Source organism: Natrix helvetica, assembly GCF_964273705.1.
Source record: "Natrix helvetica genome assembly, chromosome: 12".
NCBI classification, from domain to species: domain Eukaryota; kingdom Metazoa; phylum Chordata; class Lepidosauria; order Squamata; family Natricidae; genus Natrix; species Natrix helvetica.
In genome coordinates this window covers 567,342-591,541 of record NC_138556.1, presented here as the reverse complement: position 1 = coordinate 591,541, position 24,200 = coordinate 567,342, and the positions used below count along the sequence as shown (strand labels likewise).

General features: G+C 45.5%; 2 protein-coding genes across 7 annotated transcripts in view; one reads left to right on the top strand and one right to left on the bottom strand.

Moving 5' to 3' along the window:
- On the top strand, positions 1-23,020 carry MAP1A (microtubule associated protein 1A). The gene is made up of 5 exons (XM_081964414.1): positions 1-83; positions 447-587; positions 1,178-8,999; positions 18,789-19,012; positions 19,115-23,020. The coding sequence occupies exons 3-5, from the start codon at positions 1,328-1,330 to the stop codon at positions 19,268-19,270; spliced, it is 8,052 nt and encodes a 2,683-aa protein (XP_081820540.1). The 5' UTR covers positions 1-83; positions 447-587; positions 1,178-1,327; the 3' UTR covers positions 19,271-23,020.
- PPIP5K1 (diphosphoinositol pentakisphosphate kinase 1) overlaps positions 22,412-24,200 on the bottom strand; it is a 53,002-nt gene continuing 51,213 nt past the window's right edge. For 4 of the 6 annotated variants that reach the window (XM_081964420.1, XM_081964416.1, XM_081964417.1 and 1 more), the window contains one exon: positions 22,412-24,200. In XM_081964420.1, the coding sequence (XP_081820546.1) occupies positions 23,875-24,200 (326 nt within the window). In that variant the 3' untranslated portion in view covers positions 22,412-23,874. The other 2 variants (XM_081964415.1, XM_081964419.1) reach the window with 2 other exon arrangements.

Here is a 24,200-nt window from a genome sequence, read left to right as displayed (position 1 = left end):
GTCAGAGGACCCTCCACCACCAGAGTGAGGACCTGGACACCGTCATCTTAGTCAATCCTGATGAGGGGAGCACTGTGTCAGAGGTAAAAACATACAAGGCCAGCATGTCTGGTTTTGTCACAGTTGTTGCAACGGAACTGTACAATGGCCTGTCAAATATGAGCTAAAACGGGTAAATGTCTTGAGCCATTCCTTAAAATTGTGTGCTTAGCTACGGCATCCAGGCCCTGCCTTCTAAAAAGTAAGCTGACCTCCTGCTCTTCCTCTTTATTTAACTGCAGTGTATTGATTCTCCTTAAAACGGTTGGGTGAATACGAGTCCAAAAACATCACAGAGCTTGGCAGGTGTTTCTAAACCTTGGGGGAGGTGGGGCACTTCTGTTATAAAGTTCTGAAAACCCAGAAGTCATGAATAGGAAGCTGAAATCCATCTCTGATGTGAACAGGTCCGTTCTTTGATATGTGACCCTTCTGCCCACAAGCTGCTAGTCCTGTGTGGGCAAACCTCTGACCAGGGAGGCGATTTGATTCTGCAGACTGGGACTTTCACCTACCAGAAACTCACCGGCATATTTGCAGATCCAGAGGTAAGCTTCATGAGTGGGTAAACTTGGATTCCAATTGAATCAGATGGCTTTGTTCCCTTGCCACTAGTCCCTACCACCTTGAATTTAATTTTGGGAGTCTAGTAAATTTTGTCTTAAGCCATTAGCAGCTACCTTTGGCACTAGCAGTTTGAGTTGTTGCGCTGGAGACATTTTTATATGGAGACTCGCCACATGACATTAATTCAGAAACATTCAGCATGTTTTCCATCATCTGAACTGTATAAATTATATATTCCAGAGATCTTAGATACTTTCTTAGATTCTTTAAAAATTCCTCTCTAGTACCTGCTCTTCTAGTCAATATAATGATTAAATAGCATCTTTATGTGTATAATTCATATAAATGTAACATAAATTTATGCCTATATTTCATATAAATTTAATAAATAAACAAGTTTCTACTAAAAATAGTTGTAGGTTATCCAGGAGTAACAGACGGATCTATAGATTATTGATTGATTGTGTAGTATTTTTTTTAATTATGATGAATTTGCATAGTATTCACTAAAATAACTTTTGAACTTAATCAAGAAGATTTCATTATTTTAACTTGTTTTAAACTCTTGTAGGTCGCCCAGCTTCTCAGTAATATCGATCCAGCTTCTAAAACCTCCCTCACCATATCGTGCTTCGGAGAAGGGGATTGGAGAAATCTTCGACACTCCAGTTTCCAAGACTTTTTTTGCCTGAGAGTTAATCCTGATCCAGTCCTGCCTGAGATGGATGGGATATCTGAATTTGCTGAATATGTCTCTGAGACAGTGGATGTCCCATCCCCCTTTGATCTTCTGGAACCCCCAACCTCTGGGGGGTTTCTAAAGCTCTCCAAGCCCTGCTGCTACATATTCCCAGGAGGAAGAGGGGACTCTGCTCTCTTTGCTGTCAACGGATTCAACATTCTGGTTGATGGTGGTTCAGACAGGAAGTCCTGTTTCTGGAAACTGGTCCGACATCTGGATAGGATTGACTCAATTCTCCTGACCCACATTGGAGCTGACAATCTCCCAGGTATTAATGGACTCTTGCAGAGGAAGATTGCTGAGCAGGAAGAAGAGCAGTCACAGGGATCCACTAACTACAGTGACTGGATAAAAAACCTTCTGTCCCCAGAGCTTGGGGTGGTTTTCTTCAATGTTCCTGAGAAGCTTCGAATGCCAGAGTCATCCATGAAAGTTAAAAGAAGCATTGCAGAAGCCAGCCTGACCCTGCAGTACCTCAACAGGCTAAGCATCAAGCCAGAGCCTCTCTACAGAGTGGTCACCAATACTGTTGAGCCAATCACCCTGTTCCACAAAATGGGTGTTGGGAAATTGGACATGTACATCTTGAACCCCGTCAAAGAGAGCAAGGAGATGCAGTTTCTCATGCAAAAGTGGACTGGAAACAGTAAAGCCAAGACAGGCATTATCCTTAGCAATGGGAAAGAAGGGGAGATTTCAGTTCCCTACCTAACATCCATCACCGCCCTTGTAGTGTGGCTTCCTGCAGGACCAACAGAAAAAATTATACGAGTTTTGTTTCCAGGAAATGCACCACAAAATAAGATTTTGGAAGGTCTTGAGAAACTCAAGCATCTTGATTTTCTGAAGTATCCTGTAGCTACCCAGAAAGATATGGCTTCTGTCACACCCTCTTCTGTGCTTAAACAGTCCAAGATTAAACAATGGACAGACAGTAAAGAGAGCCTCAAATTATCTCTTAAGCCGCCTACAACAAAGGTAGTTACTGAAGAGGGCTCTAAAGAGATGAAGATGGAGACAGTAAAAGAGGCTAAAACTGAAAGAAAGCATTCTGAAATGCTTCAAGAGAAATTGGTTAAAACAGAGAAAGTAAAAATGGACTGCAGTGATGCCCTTAAAGCTGAGAAAAGAAAACTTGCCAAAGACAAAGTTGGCAAAAAACATCTGAAAGAGAAAGTTTCTAAACTGGAAGAAAAGAGAGACAAAGAAAAGAAAGATGTTAAAAAGGAGAAGAGGGAGATTAAAAAAGATGATGGGAAAAAAGAAGAAAGGAAAGATTCAAGGAAAGATGAAAAAAAGAGAGAAGCTAAATCAGAGTTGAAAAAAATTTCTAAGCCAGACTTGAAGGCATTTACCCCTGAAGTAAGGAAGACTTTATACAAGGCAAAAGTTCCCAGTAGAATTAAAACTGATAAAGTTCGCACCAAAAGTGAAAAGTGCACTACTGGAGAACAGAAGTCTCCAGCTGTGCCAAAAAACCAGCAGCAGCCTCAAAGCCCACCATTTATAGCTGAGGAGAGGCTTGTGATATCTTCACCAGAGGACCTGACCAAGGATTTTGAGGAGCTGAACTGTGAAGAGCCAAAAGAACCTCATCCTGCCTCTGCTCCTTCAGTGGCAGAGGAAGTTTCCAAGCATGCAGAAAGGCAGGATCCCTGTGACCTAGCTGCTGAAAAGGGGGTGCTGATATCCAAAGGGACCAGTAGTTCAGGATTTCCTTCTCTGGCTATGCCAGGGGAGGAAATTGTTTCCCCAGAAGGTGAGGTGGTGGAAGCAGGCAAATCATCTGAAAAACCCAATGAGAAAGTAACCTTAGCAGAGCCTCTTGGGCAAGAACTGGATGAGAACGTGGGAAGGAATGTCGGAGAATTTCCAGGAAAAGGGAAAGATCAGATACCACCACATAGGGAAGAAAAAACTGCTGCTTCAGGAAGGGATTGGGTGTCCCCAAGAGAAGACGCAAACTTGAAAAAGAAAGATGTGTTTAAAAAGGCAGAGCTGGAAGGATCATTAGAAGATGATGTAAAGGCAAAAGGCGAAGAGTTAGTAAAGAAAGAGCTTTCTCAAGTTCAGCCGCCTCAAGACCCATCTTTGCTTTCTGATGGGAAAGGAAAAGAACACAAGACAGAAAGAGTGAACTCGAGCAAAGTTCCTGGGAAGTCACCAGGGATAAGGGAAAGGGAGGACTCTCATCTGGGAAGCATGCCTTTCCCATCAGGAGAACATATTTCCTACATCCAAGACGAAACCATCCCTGGCTACTCGGAGACAGAACAGACCATCTCGGATGAGGAGATCCATGATGAGCAAGAGGAGAAGATGGCACACTTCAAGCCAGACATTGGCAGTTATGACATTGCAGGATCAGATCAGACAGATACCTTTGAAGCTGCCAATGGGATCCAGACTCTTACAGCACCTGAGGTTGCCAAAGGACAGGAACCTGAAATCCTTGCCTATCCTACAAATCTTGTGGCAGCCCCTTTGGCAGAAGAGGAGCATGTCTCTTCAGCAACATCCATTACAGAATGTGACAAACTTTCCTCCTTCGCCACTTCTGTCGCTGAAGACCAATCAGTTGCCTCAACCACAGCGCCGCAGACAGAAGAAACAGGCAAAAGTTCTTTCCTGTTGGATACAGTGAACAGCATACCTTCCTCTCGAACAGAGGTCACCCAAGGCCTAGATTATGTACCTTCTGCTGGTACTATTTCTCCCACATCTTCCCTAGAAGAGGACAAAGGCTTTAAGTCTCCTCCTCCAGAAGACTTCCACAGTCAAATAGAAAATGAGCAAAAACTTGAAGCCTGCAAGAAAGTTTTACAGCAACAGCAGCAGCAGCAAGAAATTCCACACTTTGAGAGGTCTTGGCAAGCAGAAGAACATTATGATGCCCTGGTGTCTTTACAACAAGGGCCACTGGGAGATAGTTCAAGTGATATATCTATGGAAGGACCTCAAGAAACTACCCTGCTTTTGAGCGAAGCAAATGCACACTTGCTGCATGTACAACAAGGCTCTGGCGATGCTGAAGATCGCTGCATAAGCCCTGATGATAGCACAGTCAAGATGGCATCTCCCACCCAATCAGGCCCCACTAGTGCAGGGCACACACCTTTTCATCAATCCCCTATAGAGGAAAAATTGGACTCCGCAGAAGCAGAGATGTTTGAAAAGGCAGCAAAATCTCCTATAATGGGGATTGAAATAGAAAGACCCAACAGAGCAATGAATGTATCCAGAACATTTGAAGGCGAGGGGGAGCATCATGAAATCAAGGAGATGTGCCTTCCTGACTTGCATGGCCTGGAAGCAGCAGCCATCCTGCGTGCAGGATTTTTATCTGTACCGAATGAAGTCAGGAGCCAGCATTTGGAGAAAGAGGAGCTAGCAATAAGCTTCTACCACAAACAAGAAACTATTGATATTTCTGACCTGGAGCTTCCCACTAAAGATAACCTTCTAGAGACCTTAAAAGATGCATCATCTAAAAATATCGGCACTGCCAAGGAAGCATCCCATGAACATGTTGTTAGGCCTGGGACTGAGGAGTTCTCTACTTCAGAAATACCTCCGCCAAAAGGATGGGAAGCAATTTCAGACATATCTGAAGATGAAAAATCTTCACAAATCATTAATTTACCAGAGGAAGAAAAGGCATCTTCTTTTACAGATGAAACCCCTGGGAAGACATCATGTTCTGATAATTTTATCTGTGAAATATTTCAAGAGGGTTTGCATTTGACAGAAACTGTCTTAGAGCAAAAAGAGTCTGCTTCTTCAGAAGATAGTAAATTTGTTCTGAGTCTTCATGAAGAAACCCCTTCATATTTATTCAAAGAAGAAATTTCTCCAAGGGATGCTACACTTCTGCTTATGAAAGAGAGCCCTACTAAAGAAACATCATTGGGCATGCTTGTGGAACAAACGTCTCCTAAAACTAAATACCAAGCTTCAGCAGAAGAGAGTCCAAGTACAGATGAAAGATCAGAAGCTGATATAAAAGAGGATCCATGCAGTTCCTCTTTAAACTTTCAGCAGAGTCCATTTCTAGATGCCACCATAATAAAGCCTTCAGCAGACCCTTTTCTGGAAAATGAAAGATCAGCTTCCTTAAGAGAAAAACAAACTTGCAAGGAACTGTCTCCCAAACAAACATCTCCAGACTCTAAGTCCTCAAGCTTCACATCAGTGAGCCCAGTTTTAGATAGCAGTGCCTTGGAAGTTTCATCTGGAGAGAAAGAACCTTGTCAATTTATAGGAAAGAAAGAGAAAACAAATGAACTATCTCCAAAAATAGAAAGTCCTTATCTGAGAGAAATAAATTACGAGAAGAAAGTGTGGTTTCCAGAGGTAATGAAGGAAGTACCATGCGAAGAACAGCAACTGAAATATGACAAAGAAAAGGGAGAGTCTACATTTTTGGATGATGAGGTAGACATATCTGCTAAGAAGGAAGAAAAGATTCACTCTGTGGAGAGTGAAGACATTCCCAAACAGGATAGTTTGGATGCTGAACATGGCTCCTTTCAGGAAGACCCTCCCAACGAGAAGGATGGCTTTTTATTTGTAGATAACAAGCCTATGTTTAAAGAAAAGCCAGCTCCCCAAGCACATCCCAATCAAGGGATCTTGAATTCAGAGAAAGCTGAGCTTTGTAGTTTTGAAAATAGTCCCTCTTTTGAACTTGAAAATAAGCCAAAATCAAGTCTGGAATGGGCTTTTTTGTCCTTTCCACACCAGGCTAAGATGCCCACTTCAGTGCAAGGAGAAGAAGAACCTCTCCCTCAATCTAATCAAGTAATGGAGAAAGTGACCCCGCATCCATCTTTTGACCCCATGAGTGAAGCTATGGAGTCCCAGGAGGGAAAGCAAAATGCTGATGAGAAATCACCTGAGCATCTTTCTACTGATCACACAGATGCCAGTAGAAAGCAGCCAAGGACTTCTGCAGCTCTTCTGAATGCAGGGTCAGGGTCAGAGGAGAAGAGACAGTTTTATCCTGACCAAGATTGCAGAGGAAGCAGGGATCTTGATCTCCCTTCACAGGACGCACGCTCCTTTGGCCAAAGCAAATGCTCTATGTGGTCAGGTGCTCTGGACCCCTCCAGTCCTTTGGGGTTGCACGATTCCAAAGCGAAGGTAGGTGAGAAAGGGCAAGAGAATGAAGAGAGGGAACCAACTCCCTACCCTCATGAAAAAACTTTCCAGTATGCTGATGTCTATAGGAGTGTGATGATGTCAGATGTTGGCCATCTTGGAAAGGATGCAGTGACCAAGAGTGCTCAAGCATTGAGCCCTCAGAAGGAGGAATTCCTCTACCCCATTTCCTCCAAAGAAGAAGATTCTTACCTCTCCACTCCTACTGAGAAAGAACTCTCATCCCCAAGTTCGCCAAAGGTTACAATGGAGCATTCCTTTAAGTATGCGGAGGTTACTGAGCAGTGTTTTCAGGATCCACATTCCATGAGATCCACAGACACACAATCTAAAGAAAGCCCACCAGAAAGCCCAATGAACGTCCAGCCTACCTCCTCTTTGGGAGATACGACCTTCAGGGACATGTTTAAACAGAAAGATCTAATCATTTCCCCTAAAAAGATGAGCCCTTCAGATAGAAAACCCAGTAAGGAGCAGGAGTCCTCAATAGGTTTTCATCCCAAAGATATTTATTATGAGAAAGCTGAAAGAGAAGATAGCGCTAGTGACTCAGAGCTGGAGAAAGGTGCCAAGGAGAGGTCAGAAAAAGAATCAGAGTCTCCAATGGTGAAGCACAAAGAACTCTATACTGTGTCAGAGAAGGGTAGCATCTCTGTCCCAGGGCAAGAAGTCTATGATGGGTCATTGGGAGAGGGAAGTCACTCCAAGAAAACAGCCATTGGCAGCCTTGCAGATCCCAGCAGACAGGAAGGAGGCTCAAATATGTCCCAGGTGGCCATCGAACAACACTCCAAGGAGGAAGAGCAAAAGAGCCTCTTGGAAAAGGCCTGGGATGATGTTGACCCCAAAAGCTTTTCACCTGCAGCCTCTGCTAAAGACAAGGACTCCCCAAAGGGACCCGTCCTCCTTCCTAAAGGACTTGATTGTTCTTCCTCTGGATTTGAACTTTCTTGTCTGGAAAAGCATGAGCCATCCATCTTGTTCAGACATGAAGCCCGTTTCTCCTCACACTTGGAACATAAATCTCTCATCTTAAACATGCCTGAACCTGCTTCTTCAGGGAAAGGCCAAGAAGATGAATACTTAGAGGTATCAAAAAAAGGGGATTCCCCCTTCGTAGAGCTATATGAAGAAGAAGGAAAGCTCCCTTTGTGGACATCCCCAGAGTATCCAATTCACAAACAGTCATCCAGCCCCCCTAAGGAACCTTTCTCAGGGACCCCTCTCTCTGCAGGGCAGCCAACAGGTGGCAGCCCCCTCCCCAGCCTCCAATTCATCTCAGAGGCCCAGAGCCCACACATCACCCCTCCACTGCTTTCAGAAGAGGCTGCTGTAGATGCAGTAGAGGATGTGGTCTCTGCCAGCACAAAGGCCAGGCAGCCATCAGAAGCCACTTGCACAGTTGGCTGTTGTCCACAGCCAGCAAGCCCCCAAGAATGGCCAGCAGCAGCCACTCCCCTTCCTAGTGCCCTGGCCACTTCTCTTCATGATCAGCAGGAGGCAGGAGTGACAGTTAATGGCCCCACAGAAGTCAGCCTCAGTCCACTCAGTTTCTATGACTCATCACCCATTTCAGAAAAATCTAGGTGGGTCAAGGAGGAGCAGGAGGAGGTTTGTGCAAGGCAGAGCCGTCCCCTATCCCTGGTGAGCCCTTCCCAGGAGGACTTCCCAAATCCTCGGTTGAGCAGCCAAAGAGAGGCGCACGGGGACACTTGCCAAGCAGTAGAACCAGGCTTCAAAGCCATATCTAACTCTGGCCAGAAAGCTTATGAACGTAAACAAAGAAAGGGTGAATTATCTCCATCATTCATCAACCCAAGTCCTCATGATTCATCAGAAGACAGTGAGTTTTCACAGGTTAAAGGGCCTATTTCAGTAAAAGGAAAGCCACATTCAGTTTCTGGTGGCCATAGACCAGCTACTTCTGCTCTGGAAGAAACTCCTCCCACCTCTGCCAGTGATTCAGGGGCTTCTCAGTCAGACTCAGATGTTCCTCCTGAAACAGAGGAATGCCCCTCAATTACAGCTGAGGCAGCCCTGGACTCAGATGAGGATACTGATTATCTCCCAGTAGACAAAGCTGCAGGCAGTTCCCAGCATGGCACAAAGTATGGCCAGGACCCACAACCTGCTTCCTTGGCAGACCCTCAGCCTCAGACTCCACATCCAGATGTCTGCATGATGGATCCTGAAATGTTGCTGATTGAGCAGAACATGAACAGACTTGACAAGATATCCAAGAAGGGCATGAAGGATAAAAATAAAGCATTGAAGAAGCTACTGGGCAAGTCCAAGTCCTCCTCCCCATACCAAAAAGCTGATAAACCATTACTTAGTCCCATAAAACAACCATCGGACAGGTCTTCAAAACCAGGGATGGCCAAGAAAGAGAAATTGCTCAAGCCACCCATGGAAGACCGAGAAGAGGGTTCTCGAAGCGCCCACACCAGCCCTGGCAAGAGCCTCGTCAATGCTGTCAAAACTGGCCCAGGTAAGAATGAACAAGGGTACAGATTGGAAAGGTTCGGATCCTCCAGAGGAATGATTATTTGGGCAGAGGAGCCCAAATATCATCAACCCTTTATTGCTTCTGAAAGGTCAGCCTCATCATCAGGAGGCTTTGTGAGGTCACAAGAATTAACACAATACACAGCAGAGAGTCTGGTCGATTCCTCCCTCCTTTATTAGCAATATAGGGGAGGTTACTACTTTCATTTTTATCCATAAAATGTTTTAGACAGTATAAAATTAATTACAGGGGCTAAATAAGCTAGATGCCTCCTCCTTTCTCCATTGTTTTATCTGCCTTTCTGACTACTAATAGCAAAGCCCCAGTAAAACAATTAAAGGCTTTGTTTACGTATCCAAGAGTTTAAGTTCACTGTCTCTCCCTACTGGATGCATGTGCAGCTTGCAATGTTGACAAAAATATGCATTGCAGTTTCTAAGCTCCCACTTAGAGTTAAGTCAGGGAGCAGCAGCCTCAGCCTGGCAGGACGAGAAATCTCTCTTCAGTCTCTGCAGCTTCTCATGAAAGCAATTTGTGTGGAAGAAATGCCCCTGGAGGTCCACCTTGGAGCACAGCAGGGTTCTCTGGACCCTGCTCAGGCTTTCTCCCATACAGAAGTTGACATCTGTGAGAAACCCGTCTCTACTTCTGCTAGCTGCCAGCCTCGGTTAATGAAAAGGCTGTGGCAAGACGGCACCCAGGCTTCGGGAGTGCCATTCTGTCATACACCCCATCCATTTTATGTGGGGTTGGGGTCATTTTTCCCCCAGCCTTTGTTTCACTGATATCTGCATGGCAGAGGGCATTCTTTGGCTCACTTCCAGATCCAGACAGAAAAATCAGCAACTTGGTACTATTTTCCTAATTAATTTTAACTGCAAACCTGTATAGTAGTGCTAAATTGAGTTAAATTATTTGGGCTTCCCTAACGTATTTGCAAAGATAGAATTTGAGTTAACCAGTAAGCAGATTAAGCCCATGTTATGTGAAGCTGATCTTGAAGCTTCTTCCAGCTTCCTATCAGACTGCAGGGCTGAGGACAAGATTAAGAAAAAGGAGCTGGAGTGAAAATTACGCCTTAAAGCTGCTGAAGGAAAATGGCTGTTGGCCCATGTCTATGGAGACTCTCAGTCATCTGAGTCAGGGTTGCCTCAAAGGTGCTTTTTCTCAAGAGGCAACTGGACTTTCTTGTTTTTCTTTGAAGACGTTTGGCTTCTTATCCAAGCAGCTTCTTTGGCTCTGACTGGATGGTGGGGAATGGAAGGATTTATCTATTCCTTGCAGACAGTTGGCCATTTCCATTCTTTTAGGGAGTCGTAGAGAGCACTTGGAGGTTTATGTTTGTCCTCGGGGTCACCTGAAGCTGTCCTTTCTGCAGGACGCTTTTCTGCCCTGTGTCCCTTCACCCAACAGCCTGCACACTGTGTTCAACAATGAAGGGACACAGGGCAGAAAACATCCTGAAGAAAGCACAGCTTCAAATTCTCAATGATTCAGGTGACTCTGAGTTCACAACTAAGTCTCCAAGTGTTGGAAAAGCGCCTTAGGGCACGAGCTTTATTTAGGCTATGGACTTGAATGCGGGTGGCTGCCCCTGCAAGGCCTAAGAGAGGACAGGAATTGACCAGCCAAGATGTCAGTCCAAGGTCTGCATCCAGAACTAGGGACTGCTACTTTCCTTGGAAGCAAATTTATCCCTTCTGCTCAGAGGTGTGAGAGAACTCTCCATGAGTTAGTTATACAAGATCCTTTGGAAAAGACGATGGCCTGAAGTTAGCTCCCAGCGGCTCTGGGGATATTTGTGGAGGCAGACAACCTTTTGGGCCTGAAGCGGTTTGGCTTAGGGCCTCCACAGGGCTGGGAGCTCATCTTGTTTGCTTACATTTTAAACATTGTGCAAAATGGTCCAGGCATTTAGTGATCTTTCTGCTGGAAGTCCATGGTATAATTTTCACTGTTCACAGCTGAGAGACAGACTCTGCCCAGCTGCCCAGCTGATTCCTTTGCTCATCTCATAGACCTGCAGGTAGGGATGGGCAAGGGAGCCCAAACTACCATTCCCCAAATATTCTGGGCTGCCAGTTTGAAGATCCCCATGAAATCTTCTCCAGTAGCCTCCTATTAAAGTCTTCCTTCTGAAAAAAGGGGGGATAGTTAGTGAATCAAGGCACCCGGGATTGCTACTTCAGGCGCATTCAGAACCCCTGGCTCTCAATCTGGCCCTCAGTCACGCTCCTTTTTCTAAGGAAGCGCAGCTGCCTTCGGACTGGGCTTCCCAGAACCCCTGCTCCTTTGCTGGGTTGCCTTTCAGCTGCTTAGCCCCTGCCATTCCGCCCCATCCATGCAATGGGAGAACAAAAAGGAGACAAGATGGTCCAGTTCTATACCAGTAATTTATTGAAGTTTACAGATACAAAGATAAAAAATATATATAATACAAATGAATAAAAATACCAAAAAAGGGCAAAGAAAGGAAAATGAGAATAAAAAAAGATAAATAAAATAATTACTAACCTTGTCAAGTACAAACAATATTAGCAACTTATTACTTTCTCTGACATTTCAACAACATACCTCTTCTATATCTCATCTCTTAGCTATAATAAATTATAAAATCTCATCATTAGGTTCTAATCAGTAAAAGTTGATTAAGTAAGGGTTACCAGAAATAATAGGTCTCAAATTTCATGCCATAATGCATGAGAGCAAACCTTTAGTCTCTGACAGGAGCCCAATTGAAGGGAGAGACCTTCAGGGGCTTTTCAGGATTAGAGGAGCTGTGGAATAGTACCCTTGCCCTGCAATTTGCTGGGCAGTCTAGAAGGTGCCTGTGTGTCTCCTCCAGGATCCTAGGTTGGAAGTATGGCCATGTCAGAACGAAAGCTCTGCTGGAGGAGCACATGATTTTTACTGCACGCCTTATTAATGCCCTTGATCTGACCAGAACATTTTCCTGTGTACTTTTGAAAAGCCAAGGGAGGCTAATGAGGCTTCCTTTTTAGATACAGCTAGAAGTGAAGAGACAGCTGGCCACTTGCCAAGTTCATGAATATAGAAGGCTTCTCTAAGAGGAATGATCTCCACAAAAGCCTACACTACTAGCCTTTCCCCCTCTGGGCAGTTCATTTCCTTTTCCAATGCAGAAATAAGGGAGAGCTTCAGGGGGATCCTCCAGTCCTATGGTAATCCATGCAGGGACAATTTCTTTGGACAAGGGGAATCTGCTCGTGACCTAGGTTTTTTTGCTGAAGGGGAAAAAAGAGATATGAGAGAGTTCCTGTCTCCTGATACTGGAACTCAGAGCGTTTTCTGCATCTGAATGTTAGGAGATTAAGGTCAAACAAGAGGAAGGGATTTCTTTACACACATACCACATTGTTAACTTGTGGAGTTCAGTACCACAAGATCTAATAACAGCTTTAAAGGTGGATCAAGCAAATCTGTGATTAAGGCTACTAATGGACAAAGATTATTTTCAGGAATAGTGATGGCACCACCTGATGGGAAGCATACATATACAAGTGCTCTTATGATAGTAGAAGACCCCATGTGGGTGTCTATTTAGCCACTTGAATTGTTACTGTTTTAGGGGAACTATATACCGTATTTTTCGCCCTATAGGACGCTCCGGAATACAAGACGCACCCAATTTTAAAGGAGGAAAATCTAGACAAAAAAGATTATGAACCAAATACTATAGTAAAATATTTTATATCAACTGCCCGCAGCCGATCCTTCTTCTTTAGGGGTCAGCGGATGATCGGCAGACCGGCAGAGCAGCGCGCAGAGCCCGTCTCCCCGGGGCTCCGCGCGGCTCCGCATGCTGCTCTGCCGGATTCCCGCAGCCGATCCTTCTTTAGGGGTCAGCGGATGATCAGCAGACCGGCAGAGCAGCGTGCAGAGCCCGTCTCCGCGCGGTTCCGCACGCTGCTCTGCCGGATTCCCGCAGCCGATCCTTCTTCTTTAGGGGTCAGCGGATGATCGGCAGACCGGCAGAGCAGCGCGCAGAGCCCGTCTCCCCGGGGCTCCGCGCAGTTCCACACGCTGCTCTGCCGGACTCCCGCAGCCGATCCTTCTTGCTGCAACCCGGACAGCGCTACTCCCACCTCCCCATTGTCCTAGTTGCAGCAAGTGAAGTGCCACGGGCGGCAGGGAAAACGAGGCTTCTTTGCCAGCCTCCCAGCTGGCAAAACAGAAATTTTTGCCAACTGGAAGGTACGTATGTATGTGTGAGAGGGGGGGGGGGAGAGTGAGAAAGAAAGAGTAAGAGAGAAAGGAAGGAAGGGAGAGAGAGAGACAAAGATAGAAAGAGAAAGAAAGAACATTGGAGAGAGAGAAAAGGTCTTTGCTCCCTCTCTCTTGCAGCAAGCCCCGATGCAAAAAAACACCAAGGACTTGCGAGTGAGTGACAGGGGCGGAGCTTCCAGGTTCATTGACCAACCGCAGAAACCCACCACTGCCCAGGTGGCTACATTTGGCCTATAAGATGCACCCAGATTTTCACCCTCTTTTTGGGAGTAAAAAAGTGCATCTTATAGGGCGAAAAATACGGTAGTTAATGGCTCTGAGTTGCAGTCTTGAGGATTTCACACAGTTCAGGTGGAGGAAAGAGCAGACAGAGAAGAGACTACATCTTTTTTTTCCAAAGAATTTTTATTTTATTCTCTGACATACCATTTTAAGTATAACTTCACATAATTGTTATTCTTCTTTACATTTATCATTCTTATACATTTATTATTTCTTTTAATAAGTTATAATGTATAATTTGGGTTGCTTTATTTACTATCCCTTCCTCCTTTTATAACACCACCTTATTTCCCCTTTCTTTTCTCCCTCCCTTCTCTACTTCCTTCCTTCCTCCTCTCCTCCTCCTCCCTTCTTCCCTGCCCTTTCTCCTACTCCTGCTCTTCCTCTTCGCATTCCTACCCTCTCTCCTTCTCTCCCTTCCATCCTCTCCTTACCTCTTTCTTCTCCCCCCCCCCATCTTCCTTTCATTCTCTCCTTCTTTCTCTCTTTCTTTTTCTATTATTGTTGGTGTATATTTCAAAACTCAGTTTATGTTTCCTTGGGATGGTATTTCCGCAAACCCAAATATAATTTAGTATCATTTCTTATTCCCTTACCTTCGCTAATCTACCCTATATCTCGCTCTTGAATATATACTTATATATTTAGTATTTTCTTTTCTGTTTTCCCCTTCTTCACCCCTCTTTTGCATTTAATAATGCGTCAGCTGGGTAGTTTATCTTCTCCCTACTTTTTTTTCTAGCTTGCTTTCTCTAGCCAGTCATAAAATCTCCCCACGTCTTGAAGTACTCCGATTCCTCTTTATCCTTTATTTTCATTGTCAACCTATTCATCTCTGCACAATTAATATCTTTTTTATTATTTCTTCGTCTGTTGGTAACTTATTTAATTTCCAATTTTGGGCAAATACAATTCTCGCTGCTGTAGTTACATGTATAATCAAATAGATATCCTCTTTCTTGAATTTCTCTGGGATAATACCTAGTAGAAATATCTCTGGTCTAAATTCTATTTCTTGTTGTAACATTTTCTTTAACCATACTCTTATTTTAGTTCAATATTTCCTTGCTTCTGCACATGTCCATCACATGTGGTAGTATGAACCTATTGCTTGTTGACATTTCCAACATTTCGCTGACTTGTCTTTAAACATCTTAGCTAGTTTTCCCGGTGACACGTGCCATCTGTAAAACATTTTGTATAAGTTTTCTTTGTAAGCTGTTGACATGGTTAATTTATAATTCCTTTCCCATAGTTGTTGCCACTTTTCTAGTTCAATTGTATGGCCAAAATTCTTTGCCCAAGTTAACATTGTATCTTTTACCACTTCTTCTAGCATAGTTCTTAATAGGTAACTATATAGTTCCTTGATTATTCTTTCTCCCGTTCCATAAGTATCTTATCCAACTCTGAACTTCCTAAGTTAAAACCATACTCCCCTTTATCTTTTTCATATCTTGATTGTTTTTTGCAATTGTGAAAACCATCCTATATCAATCCCTTGCTTTTCTAATTTTTGTTTTAGTTCCCCCCTTTCTGTTAAGATATCTTTGTATCTAACAATATTTTTCATACTACTAATATTTGAATGTGTCAGTGCTTTCATTGTTGAAAGCCACATTGGTATTTCTAAGTAGTGTTTCCCTTTTACTCTTCCCCATATTGTTAATAGTCCATTCCTTGCATGTCTTTGAAAATAGCCATGTGCCCTACTTTTATCATACCACAAAAAAGCATGCCAACCCAGTTGCAAATCATGCCCCTCCAGTGTCAATAATCTTGTATTTCTCAGTAAAATCCATTCTTTCATCCAAGCTCAACTCGCTGCTTGATAGTACAATTCCCAGTTTGGTAATCCAAATCCACCTCGAATCCTTGCATCTTGTAACATTTTTATATTAATTCTTGCTTTTTTCCCTTGCCATATATATTTCCCCACTATTTTGTTCATACTTTCAAAGAAGTTTTTTCTAGTTTTATCGCTATTGTTTGAAATAGGTATAACAATCTTGGTAGGTTATTCATCTTTACTACTGCTATTCTTCCCATCAATGATAATTGTAGGTTTTTCCATCTTTCCAAGTCTATTTCTATTTGTTTTCTCACCTTATAATAGTTATCCTCCTTTAGTGTTCCACACCTTGATGTCAATTGAATACCCAAATATTTCACTTTTTTCACCACCTGTATGTCCAGTTTCCCCAACAACTCTCTTTTCTGTTTTTCTGTCATATTTTTCACCAGAATTTTTGTTTTATCTTTATTAATCTTCAAATTTCTCCATATTCTTCTATTATTTTAACTAGTTTTGGCCCTGTTTCTATTGGATCCTCCATACTAAACTCCAAATCATCCGCAAACGCTTGTAATTTATACTCTTCTTTCTTGACCCTCATACCTTTTACCTTTTTATTTTGTCATATTTCTCTATTCAAAATCTCTAGTGTTAGTATAAATAATAATGGCAATAGTGGACATCCTTGTCTAGTTCCCTTCATAATCGCTATATTTCCTGTCATATCACCATTTACCATTACCTTTGCCGATTGGTTATCGTATATCGTTTTAATCATATTTATAAATCCCTCACCAAAACCCATAGAGAACAGACTTCTAACCCTCCCCTTCCTTGGTTTGTTCCAACGATAATTCCTATAGGGAGGCAAACTAAGAAGGCCCCGGCAAAGAACTTCCCAGAAACAGCATTTCTTTTGTGGTGACTGGTGTAAAAGAATATGCCTCCCCAGACGGCTTCATTTCTTATGTTTAGGGATCACACTGGAAGGCAGGTTTTTCTGCAAAAAGTGAATAAGATGAGAGCAATAATCGGACTTGAGTGTTTCCAGGTGGGGTCTGCCCAATATAAACTTGAGCAGCAAGCCCAGATCCTGAAATATATGGAGTTTTACCTGATTTTCAACTGGTCAGCTGTCAAGAAGTTGAATTCTGGTTCCTATTGCTAATGGAAAGAGTACAGAGTGACCTATGGTGGATCCTGACAAAAACCAGGTGGGATGGTTCGGTGTGAATAGGCACAGGGTGTGCTACCTCTAAGTGGCAGAGAGAGAAAAAGAGGAGCCCTGTGTGTTCTATGGTCAAGCAGAACTTATCTCACAAACATGGACAGGCGGGCACAGCTCCCTTCCATAGCTTATTCACAGCCCTAGTATTTAAAGATGGGACACGGTGGCTCAGTGGCTAAGACGCTGAGCTTGTCGATCAGAAAGGTCAGCAGTTTGGCAGTTTGAATCCCTAGTGCTGTGTAACGGAGTGAGTTCCCGTTACTTGTCCCAGCTTCCTCCAACCTAGCAGTTCGAAAGCATGTAAAATGCAAGTAGACAAATAGGGATCACTTTGGTGGGAAGGTAACAGCGTTCCATGCGCATTGGGTGTTTAGTCATGCTGGCCACATGACCACGGAGACGTCTTTGGACAGCGCTGGCTCTTAGGCTTAGAAACGGAGATGAGCACTGCCCCCTAGTGTCAAGAACGACTAGCACATATGTGTGAGGGAACCTTTACCTTTGCAATAAGGAATTTGTAAACAGCTATTGAGACTAATAACCATTGAGGGTTCAATCTATGCATTTCATAGAAGCATGGAATCACATGGTTGGAAGAGACGAGGCAGGAGTCCTCATACAACCTCAGACAAATAGTTGTCCAATCTTTTCTTGAAAACATCCAGCTACAGAGTGTCCACCATTCCAGAAGACATGTTAATTCACTGCTTAATAGTGTCAGGAAATTCCTCTTCATTTCCAGATTGAATCTCCCTCTGACAAGCGTCCACCCATTGCTTCTTGTCCAGCCCTCTGGTGCTATGGAGAATTGATCAATGGTAGCCTTTCAAGTATAGGAAGGCTGCTGTCATGTCTCCCTTCAAGTGTTAAGCTGAACATAAGATTTAGCCTCCTGACCACTTGTCTTTGTTGCTCTTCTCTACACACTTTCTAGATCCTCATCATTTTTGTATCGTGTTGACCAGAACTAGATGCAGCATTCCAAGTGTGGCCTCGCTAATGCAGTATAGAGTGGTACTATCACTTCCTGTGATCTTGATGCTATCCCTCTGCTGATGAACTGCATTGGCTTTTTTGGCAGCTGCTGGCTCATATTCAAGGAGTGATCTATTAGGCCATCTAGATCTCTCTCACAGTTACTAGTATTGACCCAAGTACCATATATTCTATACCTGTGCGTTTGGTTTTCTTATCTAAATGTAAGATTTTACTTTTCTCATCACTGAATTGCATCTTGTTGGAAAGGGCCCAATGCTCGAGCTTCATTTTCTGAAATATTAGAGATTCCCCCCCAGCTTTGTGTCATCTGTAAATTTGATGAGCTTCCCAAACTTGGTCCTATTGAGAAAATAAGATTGGCCTTTCAGTCTCCTGGTGCTGTGCCCAGATCAGAAACAGGTTTCAATCCTGAAGACTTCTAGCCTTCTTTGGAATGCCTACTGTGGCTTACATTGTCAAAGCCTCATTAGTAGCCATTCCTATTCTTTTGGAACTATTCTACTCTGCCAAGTCTACTTGGCATAGTGCAGCTTCCACACCATCAGTTTTCAAGAAACCAAATTATCTCTCCTAGGTCTAAGAGAGGACAGCAGAAAGTTTATTTGCCTACATTTCTCAGCAAACTTTTATAGTGGAAGAGATCATGCAATTCTAGGTCAATCTCACTTTGTTTAGGTAGTTCATAAGGGCAAGAAAGTGGGTGTGCTCCAGCATCTTTATACAACTATCATTTCAGTGGTTATGAGAAAAAACTATGCCTGGGAAGATTGCTTTCCATCGAAATGGCACTAAAAAGAATTTTAAAAGATGCCAGTTCAGATACTCAACCTTGTGTGTGAATGTGAACAGATTAGCAGAAAAGCAGAATGCCGGTTACTACCAAGCAAATTGTCCTTTGGTTATTGGGATGTGTCCTGCAAGGATTGCCCTTGCTTCATGGGGGTTAGAAGAATCCAGGAGGGGCCTTGCCAATGGCACCCGGCAGCCTTTAGGGAGCTGGCCGGGCTTTGGGACTATTTCTGGCCCAGTCCCAAGTTCTAAAGGTTATCTAAAGTCCTGTTTTGTGACTACCTAGCATACTTTTGCTATTGGAAAAGATCAAATTTAGTAAAATGTAAAAAAAAAGATGTCTCTTAGATTGTTTCTTCCAGCCAAATAATAAGAAAAAGTTTCCAATTGTTTCATCCTTTATCAAAAGCTTCCATTTTCTCTCCACAAGTTTCCAGCAGCCCCAAAAGCACATCACCTGGACCAGCTGTCTACATGGACTTGGCTTACATCCCCAACCATTGCAGTGGGAAAAACGCAGACCAAGAGTTCTTCAGGAGAGTCCGAGCTTCTTACTATGTTGTCAGTGGGAATGACTCCAGTAGTGGGGAGCCCAGTCGTGCTGTCCTGGATGCTTTGTTGGAGGGAAAAGCCCAGTGGGGGGAGAATCTCCAGGTAGGTGCCTGGCTGGCCTCCCTTTCTTCAGGATTGGTGGTGGCCAGAATTTCAGTGCAGTCCACAAGCTTTTCACACGTGGTCCATATCTATTGTTTCCAGGTAACCCTAATCCCAACCCATGACACAGAAGTGACACGGGAATGGTACCAGCAGACACATGAGAAACAGCAGGAGCTGAAGATCATGGTCTTGGCCAGCAGCAGTACTGTGGTGATGCAGGATGAGTCTTTCCCTGCATGCAAGATCGAGTTCTGAGGCCTGAGCTTCCCCTCCTCTCCTTCCCCTCCCACGCAGCACTTGGAAGACCCATCTGCTCCCCACTGCTTGATTTGTTGCCTTTCCTGAGTGTCAGCTGAACTCAGCAAGAGCAGCACTCCATCCGTGTGTGGTTCTTGCTTGCCAGAGCCCCCAAGACCTGTCCCACACGCCTGGATACATGTGCAGAGTGGCCCCACCACTTGTTTGCTCTCCCTGGAATTGCTACCAAGGAGTTCAGCTCCCTTGATTTGGTTTGTCTGCCCCGTCTGCCCTGTTCCTTCTCATCCATGGCTGAGTTCCCTCCTGCTGGATTCGTGGATCTGGCTCTTGGGCAACCCTAGGAGGGAATGTTGGGGACCACGCTGGAAGAGGACAAAGGCCCTGATGGAGAAGGCAAGGCTCTTGCCCTTTAGAGCAAGCCAAGCAAGGAGGTGGCCACAAGGCCCTACTTTCTGGGGAAGCTGAACCGAAGAGACTGTCTCAAGAGAACAAAGTGGCAAATGCTACTTTGGCAACCTCAGACCCTTCAGAGAGATGGCACAACCCATCTTCCCCTCCGTGGCACAATAATTTGAATGGGGGAGGTTCCTGTGACGGACTGTGCCCAGGCTGCCTTTTTGCCCTTGTCCAAGGACCTGAGGCTGGGATGGCGTCTGCCACTCCGCCCACAGCTCTCATCCTCTCAAAGGCCCAGCTGAAAGCAAAACCTTTCGCTTTCTGTGATGAGGGCTTTCTGGATCAGCACAACCACGTCTCTGCCTGGGATGGGTTGGCGGTTGAGGCAGCAGGCATTGGGAACTGTCCTGTGTGACAGTGCTGAGCAGGTTGCAAGAAAGCCTCCCTTTGTCCTCTGCAGGTACAGATCAGCTTGGAAGAACCAGATGATACCTGGCACTCTTGAAAGGAGGGGGCAGCCGAGGAGAAATAGAGCAGTGGTATTTTTTTCCAGTTATTGTTTAATTTATTAATTTTTAATGATATGTACTTTTTCATGTACAGGTATAGTTGTTTTGCATTTCTGTTTAAAATGTTTTGACTTTTATTGTAGGCTCTTAACTCCCAGGTCACAGGGTACTCACGTTTCTAAATGCTGCAAACTGACAGGATGAAGAATTAGCCTTCCCCCATCACATTTGAATTCTTTGGTCTGCAGGAGCCCAGATCAGCCTTGGGACATCTGGTTCTGGATGAGGGGAAATGCATGCCAACCTTTGTGGTTCTCGTGGCTTGAATTGCTGCCCTTCTGACTGGTGTTTAGCTAGCAGACCAAGTGTATGTCTGTAGTTAGACAAGTGAATGTACTGACCCACTTATGAATGTGTCTTAGAAGCTGAAGCTAAGGGGGGGGGGAGACAAAGAACTGTTCCTTCCTCTTAGGCAATAGAAGGACTCTGACCCATCTGCTGCTCCTCCTCCTCCTCTTCCTCACACAGCCCTGCCTGAGAGTCACTCCAATATTTTGTAATTTTGAAGCAAGCTTTAGCAGTCTCCCCTTGCCCATTTTACGGCAAAATTTATAAAAATGATTGCTCATCCTTAGCCATGAGAACCAATTTGACCTTTGGCAGCCCAATGAGAAAAATACTGCTTCTGCTGTTCCTGCATGTGGCAATTAGTACCGAGTACTCCTGTTCCTCTGACTCACTTGGCCTCGTGGCAAAGAAAGAGAAGCCACACATCTGCTGAGTGTGGTGGAAGTCTCACCTAAACAGCACAGTTCTCCTCTGGCCCTTTGGCTCCCCATTAGATCTGTCCCCCTCCAACATCTCGCCTTCCTTCATTTCTGTGTGCAATACGCTGTAATGCTAATAACCGCAAAGGAATGGGTCTGCGCTGACCAATAAAGCAACATTAACCACATGATCTGTGTGAGGCTCTCCCTCCAGCGCGCTGGTGATCGCAAGGCCAAGAGAACCATTTTGGCCCAGCAAGGCCCAGTTCCTCTCGATTGAAGGCATCTGGCCACAAGAATGGCCACAGAATGGCTCTGTGACCCCTGCCTCAATCCAGCCACAGCTGGGCACATTAAGAATTAGGAACATGAGGTCCTGAATGGGCTGTGCCCTAACAAACCACAGCACAGTGGAATAGCTTGATGTTGTACGTAAGACGCTCTGAGTCAATGGCTGGGTCCCCATGACGGGGGTGCTGGAGGAGAAAGCAGCACAGAAGGAGCGACTGTGCTGTGGGTCTCTCTTTGGTGCTGTGAGTCTGGCTGGGAAAGGGGAACTAGGGGTCACCTTCAGGTAGAGGGGGATTTCCAGCTTCTTCTTTGCTTCTTTGTTCTCTCTCTCCCACTCCCTCCAGCTGCTGGCAATGTAACAGCTGGGCAACGCTTTCTTTTAGAGATTGCACAGATTTCCCCCTCAGTCCCCCAAATACCCTAAAGAACTCCTCTTGGGCTGAAGAAAGGAGCAGAGAGAAATTGCCACTCTTTATGGACAGAGATTCCCACAGGTTTTGGGGTCAAGGAGGAAATCGGAGGGATCTTTTTGGGGAGCAAGTTTGGGGGAAGTGAGAGAGGCCTTAAACAGGACAACTAAAACAACAGGCAGCGAGTGAAGGCTAGTCAGCCAGCATGAAGAAGGAAGGCATCTGTGCTTGATTCCTGGACCTGGCCACACCTGGAAGACTAAGCCCTTCCTCAGGCTTCATAGAGTTTGCACTCCCCACTTCTGACATGACCAGATAGGTGGCCCAGCCCTATTTTTGATCCCGAGCCTGGCAACTGGGACTGTCCTCTGATCCTGGAGGGCTTGGTGGGCCTTGGAAGCCATTTCCCTGTGAAGAGAGTTCTCCTCGCTTCACAGCACTGGCACTTCTCTGCAGTTGGTGCTGTTCCCCCTCCCTGTTGTTCCCAGGACCCAGGATCTGAGCTGTTAGCAGGACTGTAGCTAGTTCAGCCACATACCCACCTCTGCCCCTCGGCTGGCCTCAGGGAGTTCCCCCCTCCTCTGTGCTCTGGATGGTAGCAATCGGGGTGAGGGGGGGGGGAGAATCAGCCAGAAGTGTTGATGGGGAAAACTGAAATGGGCAGCAAAAGACACCCCCAGCACGGTGCAGCGATCTTTGGGGCAGCTGTGGTATGCAACAGCTCTGAGTCATCACAGTGTTTAGAAGGATTTATTTTGCCTTTATTGTACGTGATCTGCCCACATTCCATCTCCAGTTGCACAAACTCCCCGACGCGGCACACTTTTATTCCAGCTGCCTGTTTCCACCCTTTGTGCAACTTGATCAGAGATTTCAGCACACCACCTTTCCTAGGAAGCCCCCCACCCCACCCTGGGGGTCTTGGCAGTTTAACTGTCATCTCAACATCCAGGAGTCTGTTTGTCCACAGAGCCTCTTGCTTGAACTCCCTCCACCAGGAGCAACCAAACTGCCCTGCACCCTTCATTCTTCCCCCTCCTGCTGCCTTAGCTCCTTCAGCAAGAAAAGGACAGCTAGAAAGCTCTCCCCCCCCCCATCTGCCAGACCAGGGGAAAGGGGAAGCAGCGTCTGCCAACAGGAAACCATCTTGCCTTGCAGCTGTGGCAAGAATGCCGCCAGAGGGCTCTCCAGTTGAGATAACACCCACAGGCATCTCTTCAATCTGTGGTCCCTCCTGGCATGTGAAGGGCCTGCGGTCTCTCCAGAGAGGTGCCGCCACAAAGTTGCTGCAGCTCAAACATGGAATGTTATAGCAATCCACTTTTAACTCGTTTCGTCTGCCTCTTCCTTAGATGCAAATGATCTACTGAAAAAGCACTGCCAGAATGACCACACCAGGCTTTGGAGAAGCAGCCTGTCCGGAACCATTTCAAGCCATTGCCAAGAACCCGAGACCTGATCCTCCATTCAGATTGAAGCTGCTTTGCCTTCCTCTAGGCTGGAGGCCCTGGAATGAGTTCGCCTCCTCCTCCAACTCCTTCACGACAAACTGCTCCTGCCCAGGGAGGCTCTGCTCTTGGGCCCCTTTTCCACATCCCTCTCCTGCCTCCCCAGAGGCTAATGAGGCTCTACGTCTCAGTCCAGCAGAGAATAATGATGCAACCAGGGCCAAGAGTGCTTTACTACAGATTGTACCTACAACACAAGGACTTAGCGAGTGTGTCATAATTCAGAAACAGGGAAACACAGAAATCTTAACCACCAACACTTTGGACATGACATCTTCCCCCCAACCATTGATGCATAGAATATATTACTATTTGCACTTGGTAACACCCCCCACCCCCACTCAGCAACTGATGTGAATCTTCCTAAGAAAACCTGGTTCACCACCTTGCTGGTGGTTCCAGCAAGGCTGGAAAGAGGCTTCAGGGAGGCCAATCTGCTTTCTATGCCAACCAAAGGCCAAAGCCACGTCGATCGCTGCTTCCGTGGCCTCAACAGAACCCCAGGGAAAACCTGGAGTGCACAGTCCCCTGGGCTGTTCCTGAAGCTTCCTCAGCTCCACTGGGGCAACATGGCTCCATGTTGGAGTCTTCATCGCTCTGGGCCTTGGCTGGTCGAATGGCAGTCTCCCAGGTGCTGCTGAGGAGCAGAAGATGCCCTGCCCTCTCTCCCCAGGCAAGGTCCCTGAATCCCTCACTCGGGGGCCTTTTAGGCAAGATCTCTCACACCTCTTTGCTGTTCAGCCCGTCTGGCTCTGGCTCTGGGCCCCATAGGCCCCACGGCTGCCCTTCTCCCTCCTTCGACTGCTCTTCCCACTTCGCTGGGGCCTCCTCCAACCGATTCTGCTCTGGTCCCACTGCCTCCTCCTCGCTCACTGCCAGGAGCTCCCCCCAAGGGATGAAGCCCTGCAGGCCCACTTCTTCCATGCTGAGAAGTTCCTCACTGGGGGGCCTATCGGCAGGCTGGTCCTCGTGGAAGCAGCTGGCCAAAGGCGGTAAGGATTCCATGAAGCCTTTGCTGGAGGCCACATCGAACAGGCTGCTCCCCT

Coding starts and splice junctions, on each gene's coding strand:
- MAP1A (XM_081964414.1), top strand. CDS start 1,328: ATGGATGGGATATCTGAATTTGCTGAATATGTCTCTGAGACAGTGGAT. Junction 9,000..18,788: donor TGCTGTCAAAACTGGCCCAG/GTAAGAATGAAC, acceptor TCTCTCCACAAG/TTTCCAGCAGCCCCAAAAGC. Junction 19,013..19,114: donor AGTGGGGGGAGAATCTCCAG/GTAGGTGCCTGG, acceptor TATTGTTTCCAG/GTAACCCTAATCCCAACCCA.